The sequence below is a fragment of the Leucoraja erinacea genome, chromosome 22, assembly GCF_028641065.1.
Source record: "Leucoraja erinacea ecotype New England chromosome 22, Leri_hhj_1, whole genome shotgun sequence".
NCBI classification, from domain to species: domain Eukaryota; kingdom Metazoa; phylum Chordata; class Chondrichthyes; order Rajiformes; family Rajidae; genus Leucoraja; species Leucoraja erinaceus.
The window spans coordinates 5,382,933-5,397,951 of record NC_073398.1 but is presented as its reverse complement, the minus strand read 5'-3'; the positions used below and the strand labels follow the sequence as shown (position 1 = coordinate 5,397,951).

The following is a 15,019-nucleotide window of genomic DNA, read 5'->3' as shown; positions in this document are numbered from 1 at the left end:
GTAGGCTAGTTGGGCCGAAGGGCCTGTTTCCCTGCTGTATAACTATGATCACTTTGGGAGTTTATTCCTGTATGGGTTAATTGCACCAGCTCAGAATGCCACCAGAGCATTATAGCACCGGATCCTGGTGTCGGGTACAATCTGTGTGGAGTTTCTCCGCTTTCTCCAGTACACGGACTCATCGGCATCAACAACGGTGGCGTCATTGGTGAATTTATCAATGCCATTTCAGCTGTGTTTAATTACATAGTGTGTGACATTGAAAATCCAAGCTGTGGAGGTGGAACAAATCCCCTGGAGTAAGTCACACCATGACCTAATTTATGCTTAAACATTTGAAAGAAGAAAGGGGAGCAGGAAATCATTCCTGTACCTTTGATCTACATTTGTACATTTGTGTACCTTGGGAAATCATTCCGTTTGGTTCTGAGCTGATTTCAGTGGTCACTTCAGATCTTTCTAGCTCTCCCACCCCTCCAATCGATCTGAAGAAGGGTCCCCACGAATCCACGCTGCCTGGATTAGAGCGTATCTGCTACAAGTTGGACAGACGTCACCTATCCATGCTCTCCAGGGATGCGGCTGAGCCGTTCAGTTACTCCAGCACTGTCCCTTCACTCAACATCTCCCTTTGGGTTGGCTTTAAACAATTACCACGGGATGTTCTGCTGAGTTACAGCGTCAAATGTTGCGACTTATTTGACCTATCCACGAATTCTACCTCTGCTACATTGACGACTGCATTGGTGCTGCTTCCTGCACACATGCAGCACTCACTGACTTCATGACTCATTTCCATCCTGCACTCAAATTCACTTGGACCATCTCCGACATCTCCCTACCGTTTCTAGATCTCACCATCTCCATCACAGGAGACAGACTATTGACCGATATCAACTGCAAACCTACTGACACCCGCAGCTATCTAGACTACACTTCTTCCCACCCTGCTTCCTGTAAAGACTCTATCCCCTACTCCCAATTCCTCCGTCTACACCGCATCTGCGCCCAGGTTTTCCTTACTAGATCATCGGAGATGTCCTCATTCTTTAGGAAATAGGGGTTCCTCTTTTCTATTATAGACGAGGCCCTCACTAGGGTCTCCTCGATATCCCGCAGCTCCGCTCTTGCTCCCCCTCCCCCCATTCATAACAAGGACAGTCCCCCTTATCCTCACCTTCCACCCCATCAGCCGTTGCGTACAGCATATAATCCTCCAACACTTTCGCCACCTCCCAAGGGATCCCACCACTGGCCACATCTTCCCATCTCCACCCCTTTCTGCTTTCCGCAGTGACCGTTCCCTACGCTACTCCCTGGTCAACTCGTCCCTTCCCACCCAAACCACCCCCTCCCCAGGTACTTTCCCCTGCAACCGCAGGAGATGCAACACCTGTCCCTTTACCTCCCCCCTCGACTCCGTCCAAGGACCCCAACAGATGAGGCAGAGGTTCACTTGCACCTCCTCCAACCTCATCTACTGTATCCACTGTTCCAGGTGTGGACTCCTGTTCATCGGCGAGACCAAGCGCAGGTTCGGCGATCGTTTCACTGAACACCTCCGCTCAGTCCGCCTTCAACCTACCTGATCTCCCGGTTGCTCAGCACGTCAACTCCCACTCCCATTCCCAATCTGACCTTTCTGTTCTGGCCTCCTCCATTGTCAGAGTGAGGCCCAGCGCAAATTGGAGGAACAGCACCTCATATTTTGCTTGAGTAGCTTACGCCCCAGCGGTATGAACATTGACTTCTCGAACTTCAAATAGCCCTCTCTTTCCCTCTCTCTCCATCCCAGTTCTCCCACCAGTTTTACTGCCTCCGACTACATTCTATCTCTGTCCCGCCCCCTCCCCTGACATCAGTCTGAAGGGTCTCGACCCAAAACGTCACCCATTCCTTCTCTCCAGAGATGCTGCCTGTCCTGCTGAGTTACTCCAGCATTGTGTGTCTACCTTCGATTTAAACCTGCATCTGCAGTTCTTTCAGACACATTGCAAATTATTTGTTCTATTTACCTGAAGAACTATTTCTTCATGCTCACAGTTCAAGTTCCATTTACTGCATTTGAAAGCAAAGGCAGATGCCACGAGAGCCATTTGAGTGTAGGTCTCCTGCTCCAGTTGTTTAATCTGTGGTAGAAATATCATTTAAAATGTGATTTTACAACCTTCCAGGTTATCACCTTTATAGCAACACATGGAGTGGCATTCAGAGTTAATGCAGCATGGAAACAGACCATTTGGCCCACCATATCCACACTGATCAAAGGGCCCCATGCTTATTAACATAGAATATAGAACATAAAAGTACGGAACAGGAACGGATCCCACCGCCAGACAATGTCTGTGCTGAACATGAAGCCAAGTAGCGGTAGAGTTGCTGCCTTACAGCGTCAGATCCTAACCACGGGCGCTGTCTGTAAGGAGTTTGTACGTTCTCCCCGTGACCTGCGTGGGTTTTCTCCGGGTTCCCCGGTTTCCTCCCACTCCAAAGACGTGCAGGGTTGTGGGTTAATTGGCTTCGGTAAAATTGTAAATTGTCTCTAGTGTGTGTAGGATGGTGCTAGTGTGCGGGGATCGCTGGTGGGGTGGATTCGGTGGGTTGAGGGGCCTGTTTCCTCGCAGTATCTCTAAACTAAACTATGCCAAACTGCATGATCCAAATCCCTCTGTTCCAATAGGCAATAGACAATAGGTGCATGAGCCAGCACCGCCATTCAATGTGATCATGGCTGATCATCCCCAATCAGTACCCCGTTCCTGCCTTCTCCCCATATCCCCTGACTTCGCTATTTTACCCTAAATCTATGTGAATGAATAAATGCTTTATTGTCACATGTGACAAGTCACAGTGTAATTCTTTGCTGACATACCCGAGGTATGCAAATAGTGGCCACATAAAGGGCACTGAAAAAGTTACAAAGTATCCCAAGCCAGGTCCACCCCCCCCCCCCACCCCCCTCACGGCGGTCCACCCCACACCGGGACCTCCTCTGTTCCTGGCGGCAGATCCTCCGACTCTCACGTGGACCATCCTCAACAGCCAGCAACTTCAACAACCGCCGACCTCGACCCTCTACCTCTTGATAGCATTGATAGCTGAAAACTTCTTATCATATAAACATATCAACATTGTCCCGTCTTACCTATTTCTGCTCCACAGAAAACAAACCCAGCCTCTCCAGTTCCTCCCCATGTGGGACTAGTATAGCTGGGGCAAGTTGGGCCGAAGGGCCTGTCTCTGCACTGTATCACTCCTATGACTGCAATGCTCCATCCCAGGCAACATCCTGGTGAATCTCCTCTGCACTCTCATGTATTTTCTGCAGTGTGGTGACCAGAACTGCACCAGCTGAGGACTTTTATACAATTTTACAAATGTTTTTCTCCTTTCTATCAACTGGACAGTACGGCAGCAGGTGAAGAAGGGCTCGCTGGTGCAGACCAGTGGCATCGACGCCTAGTTTTAAGGCGAAATGACACAAAGTGGTGAAGTAACGCAGCAGACTGAATCAGTCTGAAGAAGGGTCCCCACATCACCTAGTTCCGCCAGCATTTTTTTTCCTTTTTGTGTTCTAACCAGCAACTACACTTCGTTATGTCAACTACATACAATGATAATCCCTTACTCAGTTTTAGCAGACAATCGGCAATAGCGGACACCATTCCCCACACTATGGTCTGCTGTAACGAGTTTACTATATATAATAAAATTAATTATAAAATTAATGACCCCAATACTAATGCAAAAAAAACTGAAGTCATTAGTGTAATCAAAGACAGACCAAAGATCATTGTTGAGATTAGTATTGTGCAGCTTCCAAGAGCCTGGTGGTTATTGAGAAGAAGATATACAGCTTGGAAACAGGCCCTTCGGCCCATCTTGCCCACACCGTCCAATATGTCCCATCTACACTAATCCCACTTGCTTGCATAGTACGGCTCTATTCTTGAAGCTGGTGGTCACTGTTTTCAGACTTCAAATAGGCAAGAGGACTGCAAATGGAGCCTGTTTCTACAGGAGGAAGATCCACACCACACCATTCTGGTGCACCTACTTTGGGGAGGTCAGAGTTTTCTCACCTTCAAACAAGTTGATGCGAGCCCATAATCTCCACAACTGCTAAGAAGTGTAAAGTAAATGCCGCTTACCTTGACAGTTTTTGTAACATATTTATCTGATTCAGCTCCTGGGAAAATGTTCAGCCCTGCGTTGACCATGCAAATGATTAGACTCGAAGCTGTCATCCATTTTCCTCGTATATGCGAGAGATTATCTTCGATGGACATGGGACACAGTTGGCACAGCTCCTGTGGTATTAGAAGAAAATGACCAGATTAAGGCAGTATATCCGCTTTGTGTGTGTACAGCAGAGATTGGGTTTTTCTGCAGAGTGTTGAGCAAATGGCCAGGGAGTATTTCTATTGGATTAAAAATTGCCAACACAGCAAATGCAGCAGAACCTGTGGAAGGAGAAACACATCGAAAAGTTTCAGACTGATCACCTTTCAGGTGGTGCAGCAGTAGAGCTGTTACCTTACAGCGCCTGAGACCCAGGTTCGACCCTGACAGTATGGAGTTCGTACGCTCTCCCCGTATTTTCTCCGGGGCTCTGATTTTCTCCCACTCTCCAAAGACGTGCAGGTTTGTAGGTTAATTGGCTTCGGTAAAATTGTAAATTGTCCGAAGTGTGTCTAGTAGGATAGTATGCAGGAGGCATGGAGTCGGTGGGCCGAAGAGCCTGTTTCCGCGTTGTATCTCTGAACTAAACTATAAACTCAACCTATTTCCAGAACTGAGTTACTTTGGAGATTACCTAAGTGAAGTGTCTAGGAAAGTGGAGCAGACAAACAACGATACAACAGAAGGTGATGAAGTAGGACTGTGTAGGAGGGAATATCAGCATCAGGACTAAGGGGGTAGGAGGATAATAGACAATAGGTGCAGGAGTAGGCCATTTGGCCCTTCGAGCCAGCACTGCCATTCAATGTGATCATGGCTGATCATCCACAATCAGTACCCCGTTCCTGCCTTCTCCCCATATCCCCTGACTCCGCTATCTTTAAGAGCCCTATCTAGCTCTCTCTTGAAAGCATCCAGAGAACCGGCCTCCACCGCTCTCTGACGCAGATATTCCCATAGACTCACCGCTCTCTGTGAGAAAAAGTGCTTCCTCGTCTCCTTTCTAAATGGCTTACTCCTTATTCTTAAACTGTGGCCCCTGGTTCTGGGTTCCCCCAACATCGGGAACATGTTTCCTGCCTCTAGCGTGTCCAAGCCCTTAACAGTCTTATATGTTTGAATGAGATACCCTCTCATCCTTCTAAACTCCAGAGTGTACAAGCCCAGCTGCTCCATTCTCTCAGCATATGACAGTCCCGTCATCCCGGGAATTAACCTTGCATATCTACGCTGCACTCCCTCAATAGCAAGAATGTCCTTCCTCAAATTAGGGGACCAAAACTGTACACAATACTCTAGAAATGATCTAAAAGTAGGATTGAAAGTCAACCCAAGTCACCACCCTATTCTGATGACATCTGGGAATTTTAATTGCAGAGCCATATCTGCAGCGCTAATAAAAAGCCTGACAGAATTTCAGGCCGTCCACATAGACATCTGGAAATAGCCACTATTTTGTCCAGCTAAGTTAAAGCTATTCAGTTGTGCGACTGAATTTCTTAGCAATGATCTCCATAATATATAGACACATTTAGAACCACATGGAGTCAAGTCAAGTCAAGTCAAGTCAAGTTTATTTGTCACATACACATACGAGATGTGTAGTGAAATGAAAGTGGCAATGCTCGCGGACTTTTGTGCAAAAGACAAACAACCAAACAACCAAACAAACTATAAACACAATCATAACACACATATTCTTTTACATAATAAATAATGGAAGGAAAAACGTTCAGTAGAGTTAGTCCCTGGTGAGATAGGCGTTTACAGTCCGAATTGCCTCTGGGAAGAAACTCCTTCTCAACCTCTCCGTTCTCACCGCATGGCAACGGGTATAAAAGAATTACACAGAGAGCAGCTGAAATCAGAATTGAGAATGTCACACAGAGATAATGAATAGATTGGGGGATTCTCTGCTTTACAGATGATGCGGTTGTGAGGTGACTAGTTTAGTTTAGTTTGTGGTAAAGTATGGAAACAGGCCCTTCAGCCCACCGAGTCCATGCCGACCAGCAATCACCCCGTACACTAGTTCTATCCTGCACACTTGGGACAATTTACAGAAGCCAGTTAACCTGCAAACATACATCTATTCGGAATGTGTGAGGAAACCAGAGCAGCCGGAGAAAACCCATGTGGTCAAACTCCACACAGACAGCACCTGAGGTCGGGATGGAAGCTGGGTCTCCGGCACTGTAAAAGGCCCATCGGGCCATGCCGACCAGCGATCACCGCATACACTAGCACAATCATACACACCAGGGAGAAGAGACAATGTACAAACTCCATACAGACTGCACCCATAGACAGGATCGAACCTGGATCTCTGGCATTGTAAGACAGCAACTCTACCAATGCACCACCGTGCCACCAGATTTTAAGACAATGTTAAGGCCCAATGTTATTACATTCCTGATGAAGTTGGTGTGGGCACGGGAGAGGGTGTACCAGAGGTTTACCAGGATGCTAGTGGACACAAGATGCTGCAGTAACTCAGCGGGCCAAGCAGCCTCTCCAGACAACATGGATAGGTGACGTTTCAGATCAGGACCCTTCTACCTGTTCAGGAGAGGTTGGACAAATTTGAATTGTTTTCTCTGGAGCCTTGGAGGCTGAATGAAGACATAAGAAAAGTGTATAAAATTATGAGCCATAAATAGTCAAGATCTTTTTCCCCCCAGAGTAGAAATGACAAACGCTGAAGGTCATAGCTTGGTCAAGCTGAGAGGGAAAAAGTTGAAAGGAGATGTGTGAGACAAGATTTTCTGCAGAGCAGTGGGTGAGTGGGATGTGCTCGTGCTGCCAGGAGTGTAAGGAGATATGATGTTGGTGTTTACGATGTGTTTGGAGAGGCGCATGGATGAAGAGAAATAGACAATGAGCAGATAGATGAGACTAGCTTTGCTTGGCACAATGCTTGGCACAGACATGGTGAGCCAAAGGGGTCTGTTCCTGTACTGTACTGTTCTGCGTATATCCACGCATTATTGAGGAAAGTAGGACATTTTAAATGATGGGATTAAAGGGGGTCACCAGCTGAAATGTTTAGTTTAGAGATACAGCATGGGAACTGGCCCTTCAGCCCGCCGAGTCCACGCCGACCATCGATCACCCACACAAGCTACACACTTGTGGCAATTTTACAGTAGCCAAATTAACCTAGAAACCTGCACGTCTTTGGAGGGTGGGAGGAAACCGTAGCACCCGGAGAAAACCAAATGGAAACACCGGCAGGCTAATACATACCGTGCAGTACACAGCAACAGGGTGGTACAACGGCGCAGCTGTAGAGTTGCCGCTTTACCGCGCCAGAGACCCGTGTTCGACCCCGACTACCGGTACTGACCGTACGGAGTTTGTACTTTCATCCCGTGACCGGCATTGGTTTTATCCGGGTGCTCCAGTTTCCTACCACGCTCCAAATACGTACAGGTTTGTTGGTTAATAGGCTTTGGTAAAAATTGTAAATTGCCCCTAGTGTGTGTAGGATGGTGTTAGTGTACGGGGATCGCCGGTCATGTTTCCGCACTGTATCTCTAAGCTAAACTAACGGCAAAACAATCGCAAAGCTGGGACCCCTGGTATGTGAGGTTGCTGGTCATTACTGCCTTGTTCTCATGTTCTCATAAACAAACAGCGTAATCACTAAGCATGTACCTTGATTCGAATTTCCACGATAATCAAGGCAGAACGGACGGTTAAAAGAGCCTCATTTTCTGCCACGGGTTTGATGTTCCACGACTGGAAAGGCATGTTGACATAATTTCTCTGAATCAGGGTGAAAATGTTGAAGGTGTCCATCTTAAAGGATAATTGATCCGTCTCTGCGTCGAACGTGACATGGTGAATGCCATCTGTCCTCCACACTACTCCTGTGAAGAAAATCAAGAGGTCAACTCTAATTCTAAGACCAGCTTGCCTCTGCAGTGCAGCCAAGTGGCAGGCAAGACACTTGAGGCAGAGGTAGATGTGGGGCGAATGCCATGGTCATGATGAGATGAGGGGCTCAGAGAGGAGACAGGTTCACAATGCTGGTGAATCATTGCTCTAACTGTGAGAAGTCCTCACTGAAGCAAATATGGGCGGCACAGTGGCACAAGTGGCAGACCTGTTCCCTCACAGTGCCAGGAACCAGGGTTCAATCCTGAAGTCTGAAAAAGGATCGCAACCCGAAATGCCACCTATCCCTTTTCTCCACAGATGCTGCCTGACCCGCCGAGTAATGCTAGCTGTTTGTGTCGATCTTCGGTTTAAACCAGCATCTGCAGTTCCTTCCTACACATAGTGGGCCAAAGGGCCTGTTTCCATGCTGTATCTTTCAATCATTCAATTTTCTTTGTGTTCTGGTTAAGTCTACGTACAGAAGTTGGAAGTTAGAAGTTCTACCTTGTTGGTGAACTTGGCTGAACCCGTGATCAAACATGAGCAAATGCCTATATGAGGAACTGCAGGTGCTGGTTTACGAGAAAAGCCACAAAGTGCTGGAGTAAAGCCCCTGTCCCACTTTCCCGAGTAACTCACGAATTCTCCCATGTTTTCCCCATTTGGATAATGCCCGTAGCGAGTCCGTAGGAGGCCACAGGAGTCCGTAGGAGTCCATGATATATCGTAGCGGCTCGTAATGCCAGCCGTAGGCACTCGTGGCATCAGGTAAGTCAGGACGTTTTTTCCAGCCCGTGTCATCCACAAGCAAACGGCCGGATTGAACGGTTCCATTGCCGGTTGAAAGCCGCTCTGGCAGCCAGAGGAGACGTGTCGAACTGGAGTGAACAGTTGCCTCTGGCTCTGCTCGGCATTCGTACGGTGGTGAAAGCAGACCTCGGTTGATCGTCGGTGGAAATGGTTTATGGCACAACTCGGAAGCTGCCCGGCGAATTTGTCAAACCAATCCCCGCAGACAGATCCTATGATCCGAGCAGGTATGTCGATCGATTACGGCAAACTACGCAGCTAACTCAGGCCAACACGGACACGGTGAACACCTGCAATGGTCTACTGACCTCCCACACTGCACACACGTTTAATCTGACACTACGCCGTCCGCCGATCTCTTCAGCATGCATACGATGGCCCCTTACCGTCATCCAACGCCTACCCAAAATCGGAACGGAAAAACTGACACCGTATCCGTCGAGCGGTTAAAGCCAGTATCCGTCGAGAACCAACCGACTATCTCACCCACCGAACCGGCAAAGTCACAAGACCCCAACACTTCCTGTCAAAGACCCCCCCACGCTGCAGTACCAAACACGATCAGGCTGTAAAATCAACCCGTCAGACCGGTACGGGGTAGGACAACGCCAGGCAGTCGCCATCTTGTGTGACTCGGTGGCTGAGGGGGCGAGCTGCGGCACCTTCACGCCCACGTTGGTTTTGCGACTCTCGCCAGCGGCCTCACGTGAAGGTCCAGCCACAAAAGCTCATTAACAACTCCAAGGTCAGACCCACTAATTGGCCTTATCTGCACACGGGTTATGATTAGTGAGAATGTAGGTAAAAGGGGCTTCTGGAATAAACGTGACATAAGGTGTCTGGCTCAGCTAAGTATCGTTTGTTCTTTGCTTTCTGTCGTGGGATTCAGTAGACCCTACAAACTCAACAGGTCTGCCAGCATTTGTGGAGGGGAATGGATGGGTGGAGTTTAGGTTGGAACCTTTCTTTCGATGAAGGATCAGACCCGACATCCAAAAATGTCACCTGTCCACTTTCCTCCATAGTTGTTGCCTGACCCACTGAGTCCCTCTAGTGGTTTGTTGGTGTGTTTGCAAGTTCTCCCTGTGACCGCGCAGGTCTCTCCGGGTGCTGCGGTTTCCCTCCACATCCCAAAGACCCGTGGGTTTGCGGCAGGCGCGGCCAAACCGGAAGCGGGGGGGACGTGCGGAGGTCGAGTGAGTGACTTGGAGTTCGAGCGAAGTCCGCGGGAAGTTCGCGCGTGACGTACAGCGTCAAGACGCTGCGTCCGGCGTCGAGACGCTGCGTATGCCCGTCGAGGCGGTGCGTACGGCGTCGAGGTGGCTGCGGGCCGGCAGGCCGTTGCCGCGCGGAATTTTTGAACACTGTCAGTTTTTCGGATCCCCGCGCGATGTCGGGACCAGCTCTGCACAACTCCATACGGTTCCGGCGATCGAAGTGGGACCGGCCCCGCGAGGCCGTACAGCTCAAGCGACCACGTTAGGTCGCGCTTGCCGCATGCTTGTGGGACAGGCCCTTTAAAGTTTCACCTTGAAGGCCCTTTGTCAGAACTGGTAAGGAAAACTGGTAAGGATCAGATTGCTTGAAGGCTCTCCAGCTGAACCACTAATGTTGTTTCCCTTCCTGCTTATGCTGCCTGACCTTTATTTACAACATTTGCTGATTTAATTTTACATTTCCAGCATCTGTAGTTTTTTTTCCCCCCTCCGTACATCTACTTCCAAGGTCCTTGAAGCCCAATTTGTTTGTTTCACAAGTGTATCAACAACAGATGAATGAAATTCTAACTGCAGCAACTTGCCTCCAAGATGGCTCTAAACCGAGGCGACTATTTGCGTGCTAGCCACAGAAGCAGATCTACAGTCACATATTACAATCGCTCCACACTCTTAAATACAGCAACATCTCCTTAAACTATCACCTATCTGTACACTGTAAACGGCTCGATTGTAATCAGGTATTGCCTTTCAGCTGACTGGATAGTACGCAACAAAAGCTTTTCACTGTACCTCGGTACACATGACAATAAACTCAACAGAACTGATTTCTTCACAGCCTCTAAAGGCAATGACACACATATAATAATCAACAAAATATGATAAATAAATAACTGTAACACTCGGTAAATTAAAAAATCGGCAATAAAATGTAAATTTGCAACAGAATACCAACTCTCACTCATATTAGGCTGATGCTCAATATTCATTTAAATGGCTGCTGTATAGTTCTGATACATTCCTGGTTTACATATTTGGGAAATTCAAGGCATTAGAATAATTTAGAAGGATGAGGGGACATTTTATTGAAACCTATATGGTTTGGACACACTAGAGGCAGGAAACATGTTCCCGATGTTGGGGGAGTCCAGAACCAGGGGCCACAGTTCAAGAATAAGGGGTAAGCCATTTAGAACGGAGATGAGGAAATACTTTTTCACACGCAGTTGGAATTCTCTGCCTCAGAGTGCGGTTCTCATGATGCTTTCAAGAGAGTTAGATAGAGCTCTTAAGAGTCAAGGGATATGGAGAGAAGGCAGGAACTGATTGTTGATGATCAGTCATGATCACATTGAATGGCGGTGCTGTCTCGAAGGGCCAAATGGCCTACTGTTGCACCTATTGTCTATTGTCTATAATAATGCCAAAATATCACATCTGAGTGTAACAAACAAGAAATTATTCACCAGTATTAGTATTAAAGTGCTGGAGTAATTCAGCAGGTCAGGCAGAATCTCTGTAGAAAAAGGATGGGTGACGTTTCGGGTCGGGCCCTTGTTCAGACTCCGCTCTCCTCCTCTCTCTGAGTAAACCAGGATCTGCAGCTCCTCTCTACACATTATTCATCAGTCAGCTTGCTTTATTATCATTCTTACACTGAAACGTTCTGTGTACAGGTCGCCCCAGGTTGTGATAAACTCCCATTCCCATGGACTGTTCGTTGCAAGGCAGAGGTGCAGCCGCAAACTGAGTTCCCACAGGGCAGAAGATGCCTGTCACCCTGCAAATCCATCCCACCGGTCTCCAACACACTCCACATGAATCCGGTGTTGGTGAGGTGGGGAGGACCTGTACAATAGAGCTGGCGTCACCAGGAAAATCGATTCCTGTCAAAAGAAGCTCCATCGGATCTTCTCACATCTGCTAAAACTGCTTTGATGCCTTTTACTGGTTTGTCAAACCACAGTGGACGATTCTGTTAGTTTTAGTTTAGTTTAGTTGTCGAGATGCAGCCCGGAAACAGGCCCTTCAAACCTCTACGTCTTTGGAGCGTGGGAAGAAATTGAAAATCTCGAAGAGGAACCCACACAGGTCATGGAAGAGAAGGTACAGACTCCGCACTGACACGCCCATAGTCAGGATGGAACCCGGGTCTCTGGTGTTGTAAAGGAGTAGATCTACCGCTACAGCACTGTGCCGCCCCTAATCACTTATTTATTTATTTATTTATTTATTCATTCATTCATCCATCATTCATCCATTCATTTATTCATTCATTCATTTATCCATCCATTCATTTATTCATTCATTTATTCATTCATTTATTCATTTATTTATTTATTTATTTATTTATTTATTTTAAAAAATTTAATACAAAATGCTTTTATTCAGAACAAACAAAAATACAGAGTAGTAACACGAACAAAGAATGCCTATATTGGCAGTTTACGAACAAAGTTCTCAAATTAAAATATTAACAATTTTATCAACAATACATTCAACCTCCCGCGGCAACCAGCGTTCGCGGAAGGCCTCCAGTGTCCCCGTGGACACCGCGTGTTCCCTCTCCAGGGACACGCGGGCACGTACGTAACACCGGAAAAGGGGCAGGCAGCCAACCGCGGTGCGGCCGTCGACTGCCCGCTGCCTGGACCCGCGAATGGGTCTCTAACCCCAGAGACTAGAAGAAATTCAAATAGCAGTTAACAGGAATAAGCGTTCAGTTTATTTCAGGTCTTAATGATCCAGCAAACCAGACATGGCATCAGTTTTACAGAAATGAAGATCAATTGTGCAGGTTGTCTGTGTGACATCAATGTAGTCAGACAGCATAGACTATCTAAACCTGGATTCACAAGGAACTGCAGATGCTGGAATCCCGAGCAATGCAGAAAGTGCCGGAGGAACTCAGTGATTCAAGCAGCATCTGTGGACCGAATGGTCAGATGGCGTTTCCGGTCAGGACCTTTTTCAGGATCAGTTACATTGATCCCTTTGCCTATTATTTGTTCCCAAGGACTTTCATGATCATGTCCAAACTAAACTGCGGTTTAGTTTAGTTTAGTTAAGTTTAGAGATAAGTTTAGCGCGGAAACTGGCCCTTTGGCCCTTTGGCCCACCCAGTCCGCACATTTAACACCATCCGACACACACCAGGGACAACTTTTTTTACATTTACACCAAGCCAATTAACCGATAAACCTGTATGTCTTTGGAGTGTGGGTCTCAACCCGAAACGTCACCCATTCCTTCTCTCCAGAGATGTTGCCTGTCCTGCTGAGTTACTCCAGCTTTTTGTGTCTACCTTATGTTTAAATGAGGACTGGTTTCTCCTGTAACCTATGATTTCCAGTACAGTCGAAACCAATGAGAATTAAGAATATAAACAGAAAATGCTGGAAATAACGGGTCAGACTACATGTGGAATGAGGAAGAAAGCACTCACAGTCATACAGCATGGAAACAGGTCCTTTGGCTAACTTGCCCATGTTGACCAAGATACACCATCTACACTAGTCCTACCTGCCTGCGTTTGGCCCATATCCCCCTAAACCTTTCCTATCCATGTACCTGTCCAAATGTATTTTAAATGTTGTAATAGTATCTGCCTCACCTACCTCTCCTCTGGCAGCTTGTTCCATATACCCACCACCCTCTGTGAGAAAGTTGCCTCCAGGTTCCTAGTAAATCTTTCCACTCTCACCTTAAACTATGGTTTTCGATTCCCCTACTCTGGGTTAAGAAAAACTCTGTGCATCTACCCTATCTATTCTCCTCGTGACCTTATACACCCCTCCAATATCACCCCTCTGCCTCTGAGCTCCAAAGAACAAAGTCCTAGTGTGCTCAAACTCTCCCTATAGCTCAGACCCTCAAGTTAGATATGTACATGGATGGGACAGGTATGGAGGGATATGGACCAAATGCAGGCAGATGGAGCTAGTGTAGCTGAGACATGTTGGCTGGTGTGGGCAAGTTGGGCCGAAAGGCCTGTTTCCACACTGTTTCACTCTATGACTCTATGACCTTTACTTAAGGGTGCACCAATACGATACCTGAGGCATCCCATCGAGCAGGCGTGGGCTGTTCAAAGAATAATGCCCTCGGAGGGAGTTTGATGGTAATTCCTACGGGTTGCACAGGATGGTTTTCGGAGTCCCTCTCTTCGATGGTTCCCAGTGAGGATATGCTCTCCTTGGCCGACTCCAGCGGATAGGAATATGGCTGCAAGCCTGTCTCTGACAGCTAAAAATGGAGATAACCGCAACAGGTTTATTTACTAGTAGAAACAAGGGAACGCAGATGCTCATTTACAACTAAAAAAAGCCAAGAAAGTATAGTTTGGTTTGGAAATACAACGAGGAAACAGGCCCTTCGGCCCACCGAGTCCATGGCGACCAGCGATCCCCGCACATTAACACTATCCTGCACACACTAGGGACAATTTACATATACAGTGAGCCAATTAGCATACATACCTGCACGTCTTTGGAGTTTGTGAGGAAAACGAAAATCTCGAAGAAAACCCACGTGGTCACGGGGAGAACGTACAAACTCCGTACAGACTGCACCCGTAGTCAGGTTCGAACCCAGGTCTCTGGCATTGTAAGGCAGCAACTCTGCCGCTGCACTACCGTTTTTCAAAGATCACATTTATCTTTCAGGAAATATTCCTCAGGATGCAAAATGTAGTTTTAGTTTTCGAGATACAGAAAGGAAACAGGTCCTTTGGCCCACCGAATTCACGCCGTCCTGCGATTACCCATACCCTAGCTCTATCCTACAAATTAGTGGCAATCCTATAGGTGCTGTCTGTACGGAGTTTGTACGTTCTCCCTGTGAGCCTTTCCCGACTATCAGCGTGAAGTAGTCACGACTCGAAATGTCACCTATTCCTTTTCTCCAGAGATGCTGTCTGACCCGCTGAG

The 15,019-nt window shown here is 47.3% G+C and overlaps 1 protein-coding gene across 2 annotated transcripts in view; it reads right to left on the bottom strand.

Annotated features, from left to right (window-relative positions):
• dnai7 (dynein axonemal intermediate chain 7) overlaps positions 1-15,019 on the bottom strand; it is a 49,554-nt gene that overhangs the window by 2,167 nt on the left and 32,368 nt on the right. For both annotated transcript variants that reach the window (XM_055652820.1, XM_055652821.1), the window contains 4 exons: positions 14,147-14,336; positions 7,840-8,054; positions 4,152-4,310; positions 2,016-2,129 (listed from right to left, as the gene is read on the bottom strand). In XM_055652820.1, coding sequence (XP_055508795.1) covers positions 2,016-2,129; positions 4,152-4,310; positions 7,840-8,054; positions 14,147-14,336 — 678 coding nt within the window. The remainder of the gene's footprint in view (positions 1-2,015; positions 2,130-4,151; positions 4,311-7,839; positions 8,055-14,146; positions 14,337-15,019) is intronic.